The 14,144-nt window shown below is 48.0% G+C and overlaps 2 protein-coding genes and 1 long non-coding RNA gene across 50 annotated transcripts in view; 2 read left to right on the plus strand and 1 right to left on the minus strand.

The window, feature by feature from the left end:
- OBSCN (obscurin, cytoskeletal calmodulin and titin-interacting RhoGEF) overlaps positions 1-14,144 on the plus strand; it is a 281,685-nt gene that overhangs the window by 264,420 nt on the left and 3,121 nt on the right. For all 48 annotated transcript variants that reach the window (XM_083466412.1, XM_083466407.1, XM_083466411.1 and 45 more), the window contains 2 exons: positions 8,722-8,797; positions 12,423-12,572. In XM_083466412.1, coding sequence (XP_083322538.1) covers positions 8,722-8,797; positions 12,423-12,572 — 226 coding nt within the window. The remainder of the gene's footprint in view (positions 1-8,721; positions 8,798-12,422; positions 12,573-14,144) is intronic.
- LOC310689393 (5-beta-cholestane-3-alpha,7-alpha-diol 12-alpha-hydroxylase-like) lies at positions 1,154-3,750 on the plus strand. Its single transcript, XM_083467056.1, has one exon. The coding sequence runs from the start codon at positions 1,348-1,350 to the stop codon at positions 2,875-2,877; it is 1,530 nt and encodes a 509-aa protein (XP_083323182.1). The 5' UTR covers positions 1,154-1,347; the 3' UTR covers positions 2,878-3,750.
- Positions 4,266-8,030, minus strand: LOC310689547. Its single transcript, XR_014517475.1, has 2 exons — positions 7,701-8,030; positions 4,266-4,978 (listed from the first exon to the last, which is right to left on the minus strand). It is a non-coding gene; the product is annotated as an uncharacterized lncRNA (long non-coding RNA).

The following is a 14,144-nucleotide window of genomic DNA, read 5'->3' on the forward strand; positions in this document are numbered from 1 at the left end:
GGAAATCAGCCCTGAGTGCTCACTGGAAGGACAGATCCTGAAGCTGAGGCTCCAATACTTTGGCCACCTCATGAGAAGAGAAGACTCCCTGGAAAAGACCCTGATGTTGGGAAAGATGGAGGGCACAAGAAGAAGGGGATGACAGAGGATGAGATGGCTGGACAGCGTTCACGAAGCTACAAACATGAGTCTGACCAAACTGCGGGAGCAGTGGAAGACAGGAGTGCCTGGCGCGCTCTGGTCCATGGAGTCACGAAGAGTCGGACACGACTAAATGACTAAACAACAACAACATAGATGGAATTCGCTGTCCTCACATTCTCTGTGGCAAAAGCCAGGGTTGTGGAGCCATAAAGTCAAGAGCAACAAAAAACTGCTGCCCTTAAGAGGCAGGAGACACTTGCAGTGAGTGACAGCAACTCCACTCCTAGGGAGCAGGGCGAAGAGCAGAGAGAAGGGAGAAGGAAAGACCATATGTTTCTATACAGTGCACAGTGGCTGTTTATAGTTTTGGAGGAGGGAAAGTGTGCAATACATCAGCTTTTGTTTTGGTTTGCATATTGCTTCAGGTAGTGTGAATTAAGTAACTTTACCTCCCCTTCCCACAACTGCATCACTAACCCCTCACTTCCTTATCCTCCTTTGCCCTGAAATTCTTGTCCTATATTTGATTTTCCCCTCCCCCTTTGGTCATCCACATTCCCCCTCTCCTCCCCTTCCGCATTTTATTCCCTCCCTTCTTTTGTTCATAAGTTAGATCTATTAATATAAATCTGTGTTTATGTTGTTTAAAAAGAACGAAGGAGATAGGTACTTTAAAGCTGAGTACTTCCAATTTATAGGGCTTTTTATTAAAAATAAATAAATTAACTACGATAGGGATTAAAAAGACATACTTCCATCCATTCCAAATCCCAGTTTGTTAATTATCTTAATGAAAATAAAAAAATTCCTTCCAGTAGCACCTTAAAGACCAACTAAGTTAGTTCTTGGTATGAGCTTTCGTGTGCATGCACACTTCTTCAGATACACCATGCACACGAAAGCTCATACCAAGAACTAACTTAGTTGGTCTTTAAGGTGCTACTGGAAGGAATTTTTTTATTTTGACTATGGCAGACCAACACGGCTACCTACCTGAGACTGGAATTATCTTAATGGTTTTCTTTGCATAAGGTACACTGGATATTATTTTAGTGCAAATAAATTAACCGTAGCAAGGGTTAACCTTTGCTTGCTCTGCTTCCTGGCTCCACCTAGATTCATGATAAGTGGAGCAACCTTCTATAACCACTTGCTTTTTCTGCAAGAGCTGGCTTGTGCTTTTGTGTCACAGTGCTCCGAGAGATGGCTTTCTGGGTGATGGTCCTATGCACCGTCCTGGCATGCATATTGGGGGGGCTCTATCTGGTGGGGGCGTTCCGCCAGAGGGGAGCCAAAGAGCCCCCTTTAGATAAAGGCCTCATTCCGTGGCTTGGACATGGATTGCACTTCCAAAAGGACGGTGTTGCCTTCTTGCAAAGGATGCAGAAGCAGCATGGGGATATCTTCACGGTACTGCTTGGGGGATACTATTTCACCTTTGTGATGGACCCCCTCTCCTATGGAGCTATTGTGAAAGAAGAAAGAAGCAAGCTGGATTTCACTTTATATGTAACCCAAATTGTGGAGCAAGTGTTTGGGTTTCAGCATTCAGAAATGACTCATAAGGTACTAGAGGCAGTGAACTCAAAGCACCTCAGGGGCGATGGGCTCATGGTCATGACCCAGGCCATGATGGACAGCTTGCATAGAGTGATGCGCCATAGCCTGAGTTCAGCAGGAGGGGAGAAGTCCTGGAAGCAGGATGGGTTGTTCCACTTCAGCTACAACATTATCTTTAAGGCCGGATATCTTGCTGTGTTTGGAAATACAACCAGCAAAGGTGAAAAGAACAAAGAAGATGCTGAGAGGACTGACCTAGCTGACTCTGAAGATTTATTCGCAGAGTTTTGCAAATTTGATAATTTTTTCCCGGGATTAGCATCTTCCACGCTGTCTCCCAGAGATAAAATGGAAGCAGAGTCTCTGAAGAGACACTTCTGGAACATCACGTCTGTAAAGGAAGTATATAAGAAGGAACATGTCAGTGGCTGGATAACTGACCTGCAAAAACACCTGGATGGGGCTGGGATACCTGAATACATGCAGGGGCGGCTTTTTTTCACGTTGCTCTGGGCACTTCAAGCTAATTCTGGACCAGCTTCCTTCTGGCTTCTTGCCTACCTGATGAAAAATCCCAAGGCGATGGATGAGGTGAGGAAAGAGGTGGACAGAGTGGTGGGAGAATCTGGCCAGGAAGTGAGGGCAGGGAGTGCGGTGCTTAATATCACCAAAGAGATGTTAGACAAGACCCCCATCTTGGACAGTGCTGTGCAAGAGACTTTGAGACTGGCCACAACACCACTGGTGATCAGGGTTGTGATGGTGGATCTAGAAGTCCAGATGAATGATGGGAGAAAATATCTTCTGCGCAAAGGAGACAGAGTTGCCCTTTTCCCCTTTGTGGCAGCACATATGGATCCAGAAATCCACCCAGATCCCCATGTTTTCAAATATGACCGGTTCCTCAGCCTAGACGGCACAAAAAAGAAATTCTATAAGAATGGGAAAAAGGTGAAATATTTCTCCATGCCTTGGGGTGCAGGGACCATGTGCCCTGGGCGTTTCTTTGCTACCAATGAGCTAAAACTCTTTGCCTTCCTGATGCTGACATACTTTGATATGCAGCTGGTTAACGTGGAGGAGGAAATCCCTTCTGTAAACAAGAACCGCTGTGGGTTTGGTGTGATGCAGCCCACACGTGATGTTCAGTTCAGGTACCGACTTCGCCACTGAAGGTAGGAGGCAGAGGAAGCAACCTGGTATCGCGTGCCTGCGAATCTTCAGGCCAAATTAAGTTTAAAAAGAAATCAATTGTATGTTTCTATTTGTGGGTCGAAACTTGTAGAAGAATGTGCTCTTTGCCCAATAAGTTTGGTAGATGCAAGTATCACTCAATGGTGCATTTTATCTATCCATCTGTCATGGATGTTTTAGTTGAGACTCCTGTATTGCTGGGGGGTTGGACTAGATGACCCTCAGGGTCCCTTCTGACTCTACCATTCTATGATTCTATGATCTCACCCCTTTTTTAAACATTGTTAAGAAATAAAGTGGAGACAGATGGCCTTTCAACTTTTGAGGGCTCTTTTGTGGAATATTTGATGTGCATTAGATCGGAATATTGGTCCTCTCTTTCCTGTAAGATGGTTGCCACAAACTCTCTCCCTGTCTTACATGTTATAAATGTTGTCTCTCTAAGGCATAAAACTCATGCTTGCTCCCAGGGACGGGGTGCACTGCCCTGCAGCTGGTCACATTTCCCCCACATACCCTTGCCTATATCTGGTCTGTTGCAATCTACATTCTGTAAAAAAAATGTCATGTCCAGTCCAGTCCAGTTTGTGAACATTTCATAATCATTTGCAATTCTCCTGGCTTTCTTGCGAAAGATGTTTATTCAATACATTTTGGTATTTTCAGTTTTGTTACTGCTGATCAATGCCCATCAACAAGTATCCATTTTCATGTCTCCCGGGATATTGCCATTTGTTTGTCTTGTGGTATCTTGAAAATAAGAAGCCCAAATAATTGGTGGTGATTGGGGAGAAAGAGAGTTAGTACTTTGCTTTACTTTTTGGCTCTTATTAAAGTTTACTCATTAATTGATCCTCAGCTGTGTTGTGGGTCCTGACTGGTTTTTGTTTATTGGTTTTGGTGATGCTGACTCTTTGTAGTAGTTGCTCAAAGGGTTTGTAAAGCTTGCTTTCTTAACTTTTCCTTTGAATGAAAATTCACTTCGACTGTAACTGCATGGATTAATGCTATACTAGGAGAAGCCAACCTGAATATTATTGCAACACATGTAAGAGAAGAATGGAAACAATTAATCATTTACTTACAGTAAGCATTTCTGTAACCAACATATTTGAGTTACAGATAGGTAGCCGTGTTGGTCTGCCATAGTCAAAATAAAAAAATTGCTTCCAGTAGCACCTTAAAGACCAACTAAGTTAGTTCTTGGTATGAGCTTTCGTGTGCACGCACACTTGGTATCTGAAGAAGTGTGCATGCACACGAAAGCTCATACCAAGAACTAACTTAGTTGATCTTTAAGGTGCTACTGGAAGGAATTTTTTTATTTCAACATATTTGATGCACTCACATTTTTCAAAGAAAACACATTTCCTTTAAGAAAGCAGTTGTTTTACTTCTTTAAAAATGCAATTTGTGCAATATAAACAAGAAACCAGCATAGGCAGAACACCTACTTCAAGCAGCCTCAGGGTAGTAACAACAGGGGAGGCAGGAGGCAGTCCCAGCAACAGCAACAGCCCTGACTCAGACCAGCTTCTGATGTAGCAGAAGCTGTAAGCACTTCCTCAGTTACTGGGAAGTCATGACCAGGAGCATTACAGGATAGAGTTTGAGCAGCTCTCTCCGCCACCACCATTTCATTTCCTCTGCTCACTCCAAGAAATCACAGAAACATCTCCTGATGTTTCAGGAGATCCAACATTTGCTGGATATCAGGGCAATAGAGCCTGTGCCAGAACCATAAGGTGGAATCTGGCTGCTACGCTACTCTTGTTATGGTTCCAAAGAAGTTGGGGAAATGGAGGGCCATCCTGGTTCTCAAGAGGGTCAATTGATAGCTGAGCCAAAAGAAATTCAGAATGTAGACCTTGAAGAGCATTCTAGAAGACCTCATGTCTGGGGACTGCATTGCTTCCCTGGACCTGATCAATGCCTACCTCCACATACCAGTTTACCCATCTCTTTGCAGATTTCTGCATTTTGCATACCAGGGCAGAAATCTCCAGTACAAATGCCTCACCTTGGATTGGTCCTCAGCCCCAGGACGTTCTTGAAGTTGCTGGTAGCTGTGGTGGACCATCTAAGGAACAACATCTTGATCAGCTCAGACTCTCACCAACAGGCTGAGAGACCCTAGACAACACTGCTACCAAAGCAAATACATGGAAAGAAGGTGGAACCAAGTGGCAGGTCCTCGTGCAGAAGGCCACCAATTTCCTGTCTAGGGCAGAACGGTATCCAGAATCTCTATCAGTAGAGCATGTATCAGGCGCCTCCAACGTCTGAAAAGACATGTTCAGCCGCCAACAGGTCTCCCAAGCTACTGTGGAGCTTTTTTTCCACAGGTGTTCCAGCAAATAGTGGGTCACTGTGGTCTTCCAAGAGTAGACCTGTTCATCATCGTCATCGTCATCGTCATCATCATCGTCATCATCATCATAATTTATTATTTATACCCTGCCCATCTGGCTGAGTTTCCCCAGCCACTCTGGGCGGCTCCCAATCGAGTGTTAAAAACAACATAGCATTAAATATTAAACATTTCCCTAAACAGGGCTGCCTTCAGATATCTTTTAAAGATAGGATAGCTGCTTATTTCCTTCACATCTGAAGGGAGGGCGTTCCACAGGGCAGGTGCCACTACCACCACTATTATTTATACCCCACCCATCTGGCTGGGTTTCCTCAGCCACTCTGGGCAGCTTCCAACACAATATTAAAATACAGTAATGCCTCAAACATTAAAAGCTTCTCTAAACAGGGCTGCCTTCAGATGTCATCTAAAAGTCTGGTAGTTGTTGTTCTCTTTGACATCTGGTGGGAGGGTGTTCCACAGGGTGGGTGCCACTACCGAGAAAGCCCTCTGCCTGGTTCCCTGTAACTTGGCTTCTTGCAGTGAGGGAACCGCCAGAAGGCTCTCGGCACTGGACCTCAGTGTCTGGGCTGAACGATGGGGTGGTGTCGCTCCTTCAGATATACTGGGCCGAAGCCGTTTAGGGCTTTAAAGGTCAGCACCAACATTTTGAATTGTGCTCGGAAACGTACTGGGAGCCAATGTAGGTCTTTCAAGACCGGTGTTATGTGGTCTCGGTGGCCACTCCCAGTCACCAGTCTAGCTGCCACATTCTGGATTAGTTGTAGTCACCTTCAAAGTTGCCCGACAAAGAGCACATTGCAATAGTCCAAGCGGGAGATAACCAGAGCATGCACCACTCTGGTGAGGCAGTCCGTGGGCAGATAGGGTCTCAGCCTGCGTACCAGATGGAGCTGGTAAACAGCTGCCCAGGACACAGAGCAGTTCACAAATTCAGACGACCAAAAGGTGGAGCTCTTCTCCTGGTTCAGGACTCAGGGAGTGCTGGGCATGGATTCTCTGACCTCTGCCTGGCTGGGTACGGGGCTTCTATGCACCTTTCCTCCCACTGCTCTAATTGAGACTTCTCAGGGATATTAGATTTGCACCAGATGAGATTATTGTAGTGACTCCTTTCTTTCCGGGGGCAGGGGCTGGTTCACAAAACTCATGGCCTTATCAGTGACAGACCCTTTGCCCCTACCCTCCAGGGTGGACCCTGGTGTCACAGCGATTAGTCAACCACCCAGAGTCAGATTGGTTACAACTCCATACCTGTTGTAGAGAGGGAGGGCCTAAGAGCCAACAGTGTGACGCGGCAGCTAAAAAAGCCAATGCAATTCTGGGCTGCATCAATAGGAGTATAGCATCTAGATCAAGGGAAGTAATAGTGCCACTGTATTCTGCTCTGGTCAGACCTCACCTGGAGTACTGTGTCCAGTTCTAGGCACCACAATTCAAGAAGGACACTGACAAACTGGAACATGTCCAGAGGAGGGCAACCAAAATGGTCAAAGGCCTGGAAACGATGCCTTATGAGGAACGGCTAAGGGAGCTGGGCATGTTTAGCCTGGAGAAGAGGAGGTTAAGGGGTGATACGATAGCCATGTCATAAAAGGATGTCACATAGAGGAGGGAGAAAGGTTGTTTTCTGCTGCTCCAGAGAAGCGGACACGGAGCAATGGATCCAAACTACAAGAAAGAAGATTCCACCTAAACATTAGGAAGAACTTCCTGACAGTAAGAGCTGTTTGACAGTGGAATTTGCTGCCAAGGAGTGTGGTGGAGTCTCCTACTTTGGAGGTCTTTAAGCAGAGGCTTGACAACCATATGTCAGGAGTGCTCTGATGGTGTTTCCTGCTTGGCAGGGGGTTGGACTCGATGGCCCTTCTGGTCTCTTCCAACTCTATAATTCTAAGAGAATTAGGATGGTAATCTCTACCATCCTAGCTTCCTGCAGACACTCCACTGGCACGCTGTATAAAAGCTGGCATTACCAGATGCTATGAGAGGGGAAGCCTCTTTGGGAAGCAGAGTCTATTCCACCAGAAGCACTGTTTGGGACCCAATCCCCTCTGGGTGGCAGAAGGTCCTCACCTTCTGGCTTTGAGAGGCATTGCAAGCTAGACACGCCTCAGCCAAGGTTTCCTTTGGAAGTGGAGTGCTTCGACAGGTAGTGAACACCACTTAGGTAAGAGCCCACAGAGACACATCCCACACAGGATTCCCTTCCTCCACTACAGGAGACGCAAATGTTGGAACTTACTGTGATAAGTTCCTTCTCTATAGGGAGGAAGGGCACCAGGCAGTGCAGGGGAGACCATCAGACGCAGACAGTTGAGCTTTCCCTGGGAGCATAAAGCACTCACATCAACAATGGTCAGGGATCTCCTGTCTCTCCCCCCCCCCCATGTTTCCCTTTCCTCTTCTCTTACTCTTCAGCCCATACCAGGGTTTTCTTCTCTTCTTCACCTGTGCTACATTACATGGGTCATTACAGCTTTTGGGGACTGAGGCCCAGGGACTGGCTGACCTAGAATGTTATGTTCCCACTGTGGGGCCACTGATGTGCTGGGCCCGTGGGTAACCCAAGCAACGCGGTCCAGGTCCGGCCCTGAATCCAAGGGTTCCGCGAGGAGTCAGTCCGACAGGGCCAAGGCAGGAAACCAGGCAAGGTCAGCCACATGATCACAGGCAGGTTCTGGCAAACAGCAACATTGCTCCCGCTACCTGGGGTAGGCTCCATCAGCCTTTTATCTCGGACGGGGCAGCAGCCAGTCCTGATCCCCCAGCAACTTACCTCCCTGTCTCGCCCAAAGATGAGCACTCCTCCTGCGAGTACTCGGGTCTCTCCTTCTCTCAGACCTCAGTCTCTGCAGCTCAGGAGACGTCGGTGGGTTACTAGACCCAGAGGCTGCCTCAGCCTCTCCTGACCCAACTGGTAGTGGAGCAGCTGTAAGTGATGGCCCAGCTGAAGGCAACGAGGTAATCCCCGCATCTGGAGCCAGGGCAGGCTCAGGCCCCTGACTCAGCCCAGCTGGTGTTTGTTGCAGGGGAACCTGTGCAGACTGGGACTCTTCAGAATCAGGCCCCAGACTAGGTTCAGATGCCGCCTGAGGCAAAGGATCTGGTGCGGACTGAGTTTCCTTTGGCTCTGAGTCTGAGCCCGAGTCCCAAGCCATCACACTGAGTTCTTTTCCCTTAACAGGTTGTGCTCTTTTCTTTCCTTTTTCTGATAAGTTGTTTATTTTTTGGCTATTGGTTTACTAGCTTATGCACAAATTGAACTAGCGAGGGGATCACCCTGTCCACCAGGTGTACCCTCTCAAAAGTTTGACTTCCTGCCAGTGGAGAGGTGGGTTGCAACAGCCCACACAGGATCCTCTTCCTACAGAGGAGGAGCTTATCATGGTAAGTACCAGCGTTTGCATTTCTAAGGAAGCTTCCCTAATACAAATGTGTCTTCTTAGCTTCAGAACTCCTGGCAGATAAAGGAGCTGTTCCACAGACAGACATCTGGGCTGTTGGAGTAACCGCTTTCATCATGTAAGTCTTTTCAAGTTTTGTTTTCTTGGGTGCGTGGCTGTTTGGGAAAGGGATAATTAACTTAAAAATCGACCAAAGCACAGTGGATCTGGAGAAAACAGGCAAAGGAGGCTTGGAGCAGAAATTCACCAGGATACTGTTACTTCACACAATAATAGGTAAAGGTAAAGGACCCCTGGCCATTAGGTCCAGTCGTGACCGACTCTGGGGTTGTGGCGCTCCTCTCACTTTATTGGCCAAGGGAGCTGGTGTACAGCTTCCGGGTAATGTGGCCAGCATGACTAAGCCGCCTCTGGCGAACCAGAGCAGTGCACGGAAACGCCATTTACCTTTTCGCCGGAGTGGTACCTATTTACCTACTTGCACTTTGACGTGCTTTTGAACTGCTAGGTTGGCAGGAGCAGGGACCGAGCAATGGGAGCTCACCCCGTTGCGGGGATTCGAACTGCCAACCTTCTGCTATTACTTCACACAATAATAGCCACTGTGTGATAATTGCTTTTTGACCTCTTATGGCTTAGAAATGCATAAACGTTATTTGTCTCTATTTGCCCCTCCTGCTTCCACTGCTCCTTTACTGTCCGCTAGAGTCAGATGACCTCTTAACTAATCCCAGACTCATGTATTATTACTAGGGCTGCAATCCAAATCACTCATACAAATGGAGCCGGGCTGAACCAGTTTGCATGGAGTGGAAGCGTCCTTCGACTCCTGCTAGCAGAGTGATGTTTGTGTCACTCCGCCAGTGCAAACCTCACCCCTCCATTTACAGAATGTGTGGGTGAAAGCATCCCCATGGGCGTATGCCTGCAGTATCCCCATGGCAAAGCCCCCAAACTGGTTTTGCAGACAGGCAACGTTTTGATACCTGTCATGGTGATGTCAGGTATGGAATGTCCAGAGTGAGGAATTAACTCTTTATTGTCAAAAGTACAAATAGGGAAGCGGGTGGCGCTGTGGGTTAAACCACAGAGCCTCGGACTTGCCGATCAGAAGGTCAGCGGTTTGAATCCCCGCGATGGGGTGAGCTCCTGTTGCTCAGTCCCTGCTCCTGCCAACCTTGCAGTTCGAAAGCATGTCACAAAGTGCAAGTAGATAAATAGGTACCACTCTGGCAGGAGGGTAAACGGTGTTTTCGTGCGCTGTGCCGGTTCGCCAGAAGCGGCTTAGTCATGCTGGCCACATGACCCAGAAGCTGTACGCCAGCTCCCTCGGCCAGTAAAGCGAGATGAGCGCCGCAACCCCAGAGTCATTTGCGACTGAACCTAATGGTCAGGGGTCCCTTTACCTTTACCTTACACTTATAAATTAGTGTCCATCAGTCCTACGTCTCTCAGCTACTCCTAGATGTGCACCTGAAGAGGCAGTTGCTGCAAATGAGAGCTGCCGCCCCCAACCTTGTCTTATGTATCTCCCCCATCCAAGGTGCTTGCAAGCAAGCAAAGACTACACCTCTGTGTAAGCTCCTGCTGCTCCTGCTTCAGTCCTCTTCTGGTCCTGGGAGACAGTGGAGCAGGAGAGGTGGGGGCAGGAAGAGGAGGTGTGGAAGCCATTGACTCTACACCGGCTTAACCTATCTCCCCCTCCTCCTGCACCTGTTCTTCACTCTCCAATCCTGCATCTTCTCCTACCTCTGCATAGCTGTCAACTTTTCCCTTTTCTTGCGAGGAATCCTATTCAGAATAAGGGAGTTTCCCTTAAAAAGGGGGAAATAATAGTAATAATAAAATTTTATTTACCGTATATCCCGCCCTCCCCAGCCGAAGCTGGGCTCAGAGCGGCTAACAACATTAAAATGATACAACATTCTAAAATCATTTCATTATAAAATCAATTCAAATCAGATCAATGGCAGCCATTGGGCTAGAGTTCTGAGAGGATTGCCAAAGGAGGGGGTCAGGCTGTGCCTTGGCCAAAGGCCTGGTGGAACAGGTCTGACTTGCAGGACCAGTGGAAAGATGTCAAGTCCCTCAGGGCCCTGGTCTCTTGTGAAAGAGCGTTCCACCAGATCGGAGCCACAGCCGAAAAAGCCCTGGCTCTAGTTGAGGCCAGCCTAACCTCTCTGTGGCCCGGGACCTCCAAGATGTTTTTGTTTGAAGATTGTAAGGTCCTCTGTGGGACATACCAAGAGAGGCGGTCCCGTAGGTACGAGGGTCCTAGGCCGTATAGGGCTTTAAAGGTTAAAACCAGCACCTTGAACCTGACCCTGTACTCCACCGGGAGCCAGTGCAGTTGACAGCTATGTGTCTCTGCCTCTCATCTCCTGACTGCTACAGCTTTCCCCAGCTCATGTATCCCTTCTTCCAAGTCAGTCTCCAAGTCCCCTTCTCTCTGTGCCCAATCATCAGAATCCAGTCACCACTCCTCAGTGTCTCCTGTATTGAGAATTGGCTCAGACTTCCTTTCTCATGCTGAGACATATCATCTGATGTCAATAACCTTGCTGCTCTTGCTACTTCCTGGCAGCTGACAATACCTGAGGTGGGGCAGATGTGCTTATCTAAACCTAATTAGCCATAAGCTCTTCTGGTGCCTTCTTGCTCTTCATAGCTCCCTACGGAGACTGGAGAACCTCTTCTGTGAAATGGGAGTGAAAATCAGATGCTTGTAAAAAGTTGGGTGGAGATGAATAAAGATGGAAAAGTGCTAAACATGATAACAGAGCTTGGGGTGGTGGCTCCTTTCCTCACCTGCCCTAGAAGCATCATCTAGAGTAGCTGTAGGCAACTGCAAGTTTGTGGGCCAAACTGAAGATCAGCAAACAACCAAAAAAATCGGCTGGGGTGGAGGCAAGCTGCCTGGTGGGCAGCTGCCAGACAGTCAGGAGCCGGCCAAAGAAGAGAGAAATGGAGAGATAAAGAACAGAAATAGGTAGAAGAGGTACAGGAGTAAGTGAAAGGACCCCAGTGGACGGCAGGAGACAAAGGGGCAGTGGGATAGAGGAGGGAGAGGTGAAAGGAGCCCATAAGGCAAGTCTTGGAGGGTCAGAAGGAGGCAAGAGTTGGATGGGAAGCAGAGAAAGGGCATGGATATTTAAGGCTGCATTGAGACACAAGGAAAAAAGGGAAGAGAGGGAAAGAGACAGACTGGAGAAAGAGAGAGAACGCTGCCACTCCTTGGAATAGGAGGCAGGCTAGTCAAGCCCTGGTTGAGACTGGAGCTAGAAGAGAAGGCAAGTGAGGGGAGGCTGTGGCTTGGCCATGAGAGCATGATGGGGTCTGGGATGGCTATGATCCAAGCCCAGGCAGAGTGACAGCTCCACTTCCTGGTGGTGATGATGATGGGAGAGAACCAATAGAGGAGGAGGAGGAATGGGAAGCCTTGAAGAAGCCCTTAAAGACTAAGCGGTGAGTGGGCTTGTGGGTGCTTCCACTTTTCCAAGCACCCTGCATGGAATTGGACCAAGGAGGAGATCTCTCCCAGAAGAACTTACTTGACGATGGCAGGGGTCATCTGGACTGAGCACAAGTCTAGTTAATAAAGCATCTACGAAAGATATTTAAATCAGTATCTGTGTGCTTCCCTGGATCAATGTTGGAGACTGTGAGGTTTTTTTTATGTGCTGCTTTGCTTCCGCCCAAGGCCAAAAGGAACCATTTCTAATACTCTTCTCCTCTGTCCTCAGGCTGAGCGCTGAATACCCGATCGGCTCTGAGGCTGCCTGTGACTTTGGGAGGCTTGTGAAGAGAGAGAAAATCAAGTTCAACAAATGCTATGCGGGCCTTTCAGGAGGAGCTGTTTCGTTCCTACAAAGCACACTGTCCTCTAATCCATGGTGCGAAGGTCGCTCTTTATCTAAGGCAGACTTTCTCAAGAATTAGTTAATTATTATAGCGTGTGTTTGTGTGTCCCTCCACTGTATCTCACACAAAAAGAGAGCCTCGTTCAAGTGATCTCAGTTTAACTAATGGACCCCCAAAAGCAGTTGTGCTAGGAGATCAGTAACAAAGAGGCAAGAGACAGGTTATGGGGTAAACTAGGTCTAGTTTATTAACTAGCTTAAGCACTTGAGAACACTGGAGTTTGAATCATCTAGTCCAACTTCCTGCAATGCAAGAATTCTGCCCACCGCCATCCCTGGGGGAGCTCGAACCATCAACCTTCTGGTTAACAGCCTGAAACACTGATCCACTGTGCTACAGGAGCCACTTAGTAATTTATAAAACTTCCAAACTGTGTAATGGAAATTAGACAGTGTGTGAGTCTACCCTGTGGGAAGTCAAGCTAGCCTTGTGTGGTTGGAGTACAGTGGTACCTCGCACCGCCGGAGCACAATTTCTATTCTCATCCTGAAACAAAGTTCTTAACCCGAGGTACTATTTCTGGGTTGGTGGAGTCTGTAACCTGAAGCATCTGTAACCTGAAGTATCCATAACCCGAGGTACCACTGTATTGTGAGACAAGGCTACAATGGCCCACTCATTCATCCCCTATTTTGGGCAAGCAAAAACCTAGCGTCCCAAAAGAATGGTGGTAGGCCCTGGCCTGTTCTCCAGCTACTTGGCTCTGATGAATTCTGCAGGTAGGTAAGAGCAGTTGTCACTTGTTTGTAGCACATCACTAGTTGGGTGCACTCACAGGCCAGCACACTTCCAATACATCACAACATCCTTCTGTCCATCCCACTCAACTGGCAGTAGTTCTCTAATGCCTCAGGCAAGAGTCCCTCCCCCCCAAGATCTACCTGAAATCCTTTTAAACGGAGAAGTGAGAGATTTGATTTCTCTTTCCCCACCCCCTTCTGATTGTGTTCTTCTGCTGAGCTGAGCCCCCCAAGCATGGTGGAATAATTGCTCTAATGCTAAGCAAGAGTTCGATCTCCGGCATTGAACGTGTTGGCCTGGTGTAGGGCACCAGGGAGAGCTTGGCTGTCTGGCTGGTGTACCGACCACCTAGCGCACCAGCAGCCACCCTGTTAGGCCTGTTGGATGTGGTGGCAGGCTGGGCCTTGGAGTTCCCTAACCTACTGGTTTTGGGGGACTTCAACGTCCATGCTGATGCCACCCCCTCCTCACGGGCTCTGGACCTGGTGTCTTCCATGGTGACATGGCGACATGAGTTTGTTTTGGGTCCCACACACCAAGCAGGCCACACGCTGGATTTGATTTTTGGTGCGGGTAGAGTTTTGATCATGTCCTCACTTGTGGAAGTGCCATGGTCTGATCACTACGCTCTGAAAGCCAGGACTGACTTCCCGCCCCCACCCCGCTTGGGTGGTGAGCCTATTTGCGCTGACTATATAAAGTATAGAGTCTATCCCATGACTGCGAGCAGGTGAGAAATGAGCAGAATTAGTTCCCTCCACTTGGAGACAGCAAAACAACTGATCCTAGGACCTGTTATTCTT

This window comes from Podarcis liolepis (genome assembly GCF_965112155.1).
Source record: "Podarcis liolepis genome assembly, chromosome: 12".
NCBI lineage: Eukaryota > Metazoa > Chordata > Lepidosauria > Squamata > Lacertidae > Podarcis > Podarcis liolepis.

Excerpts from the sequence above, each read along its gene's own strand:
- LOC310689393 (XM_083467056.1), top strand. The coding sequence starts at position 1,348 with ATGGCTTTCTGGGTGATGGTCCTATGCACCGTCCTGGCATGCATATTG.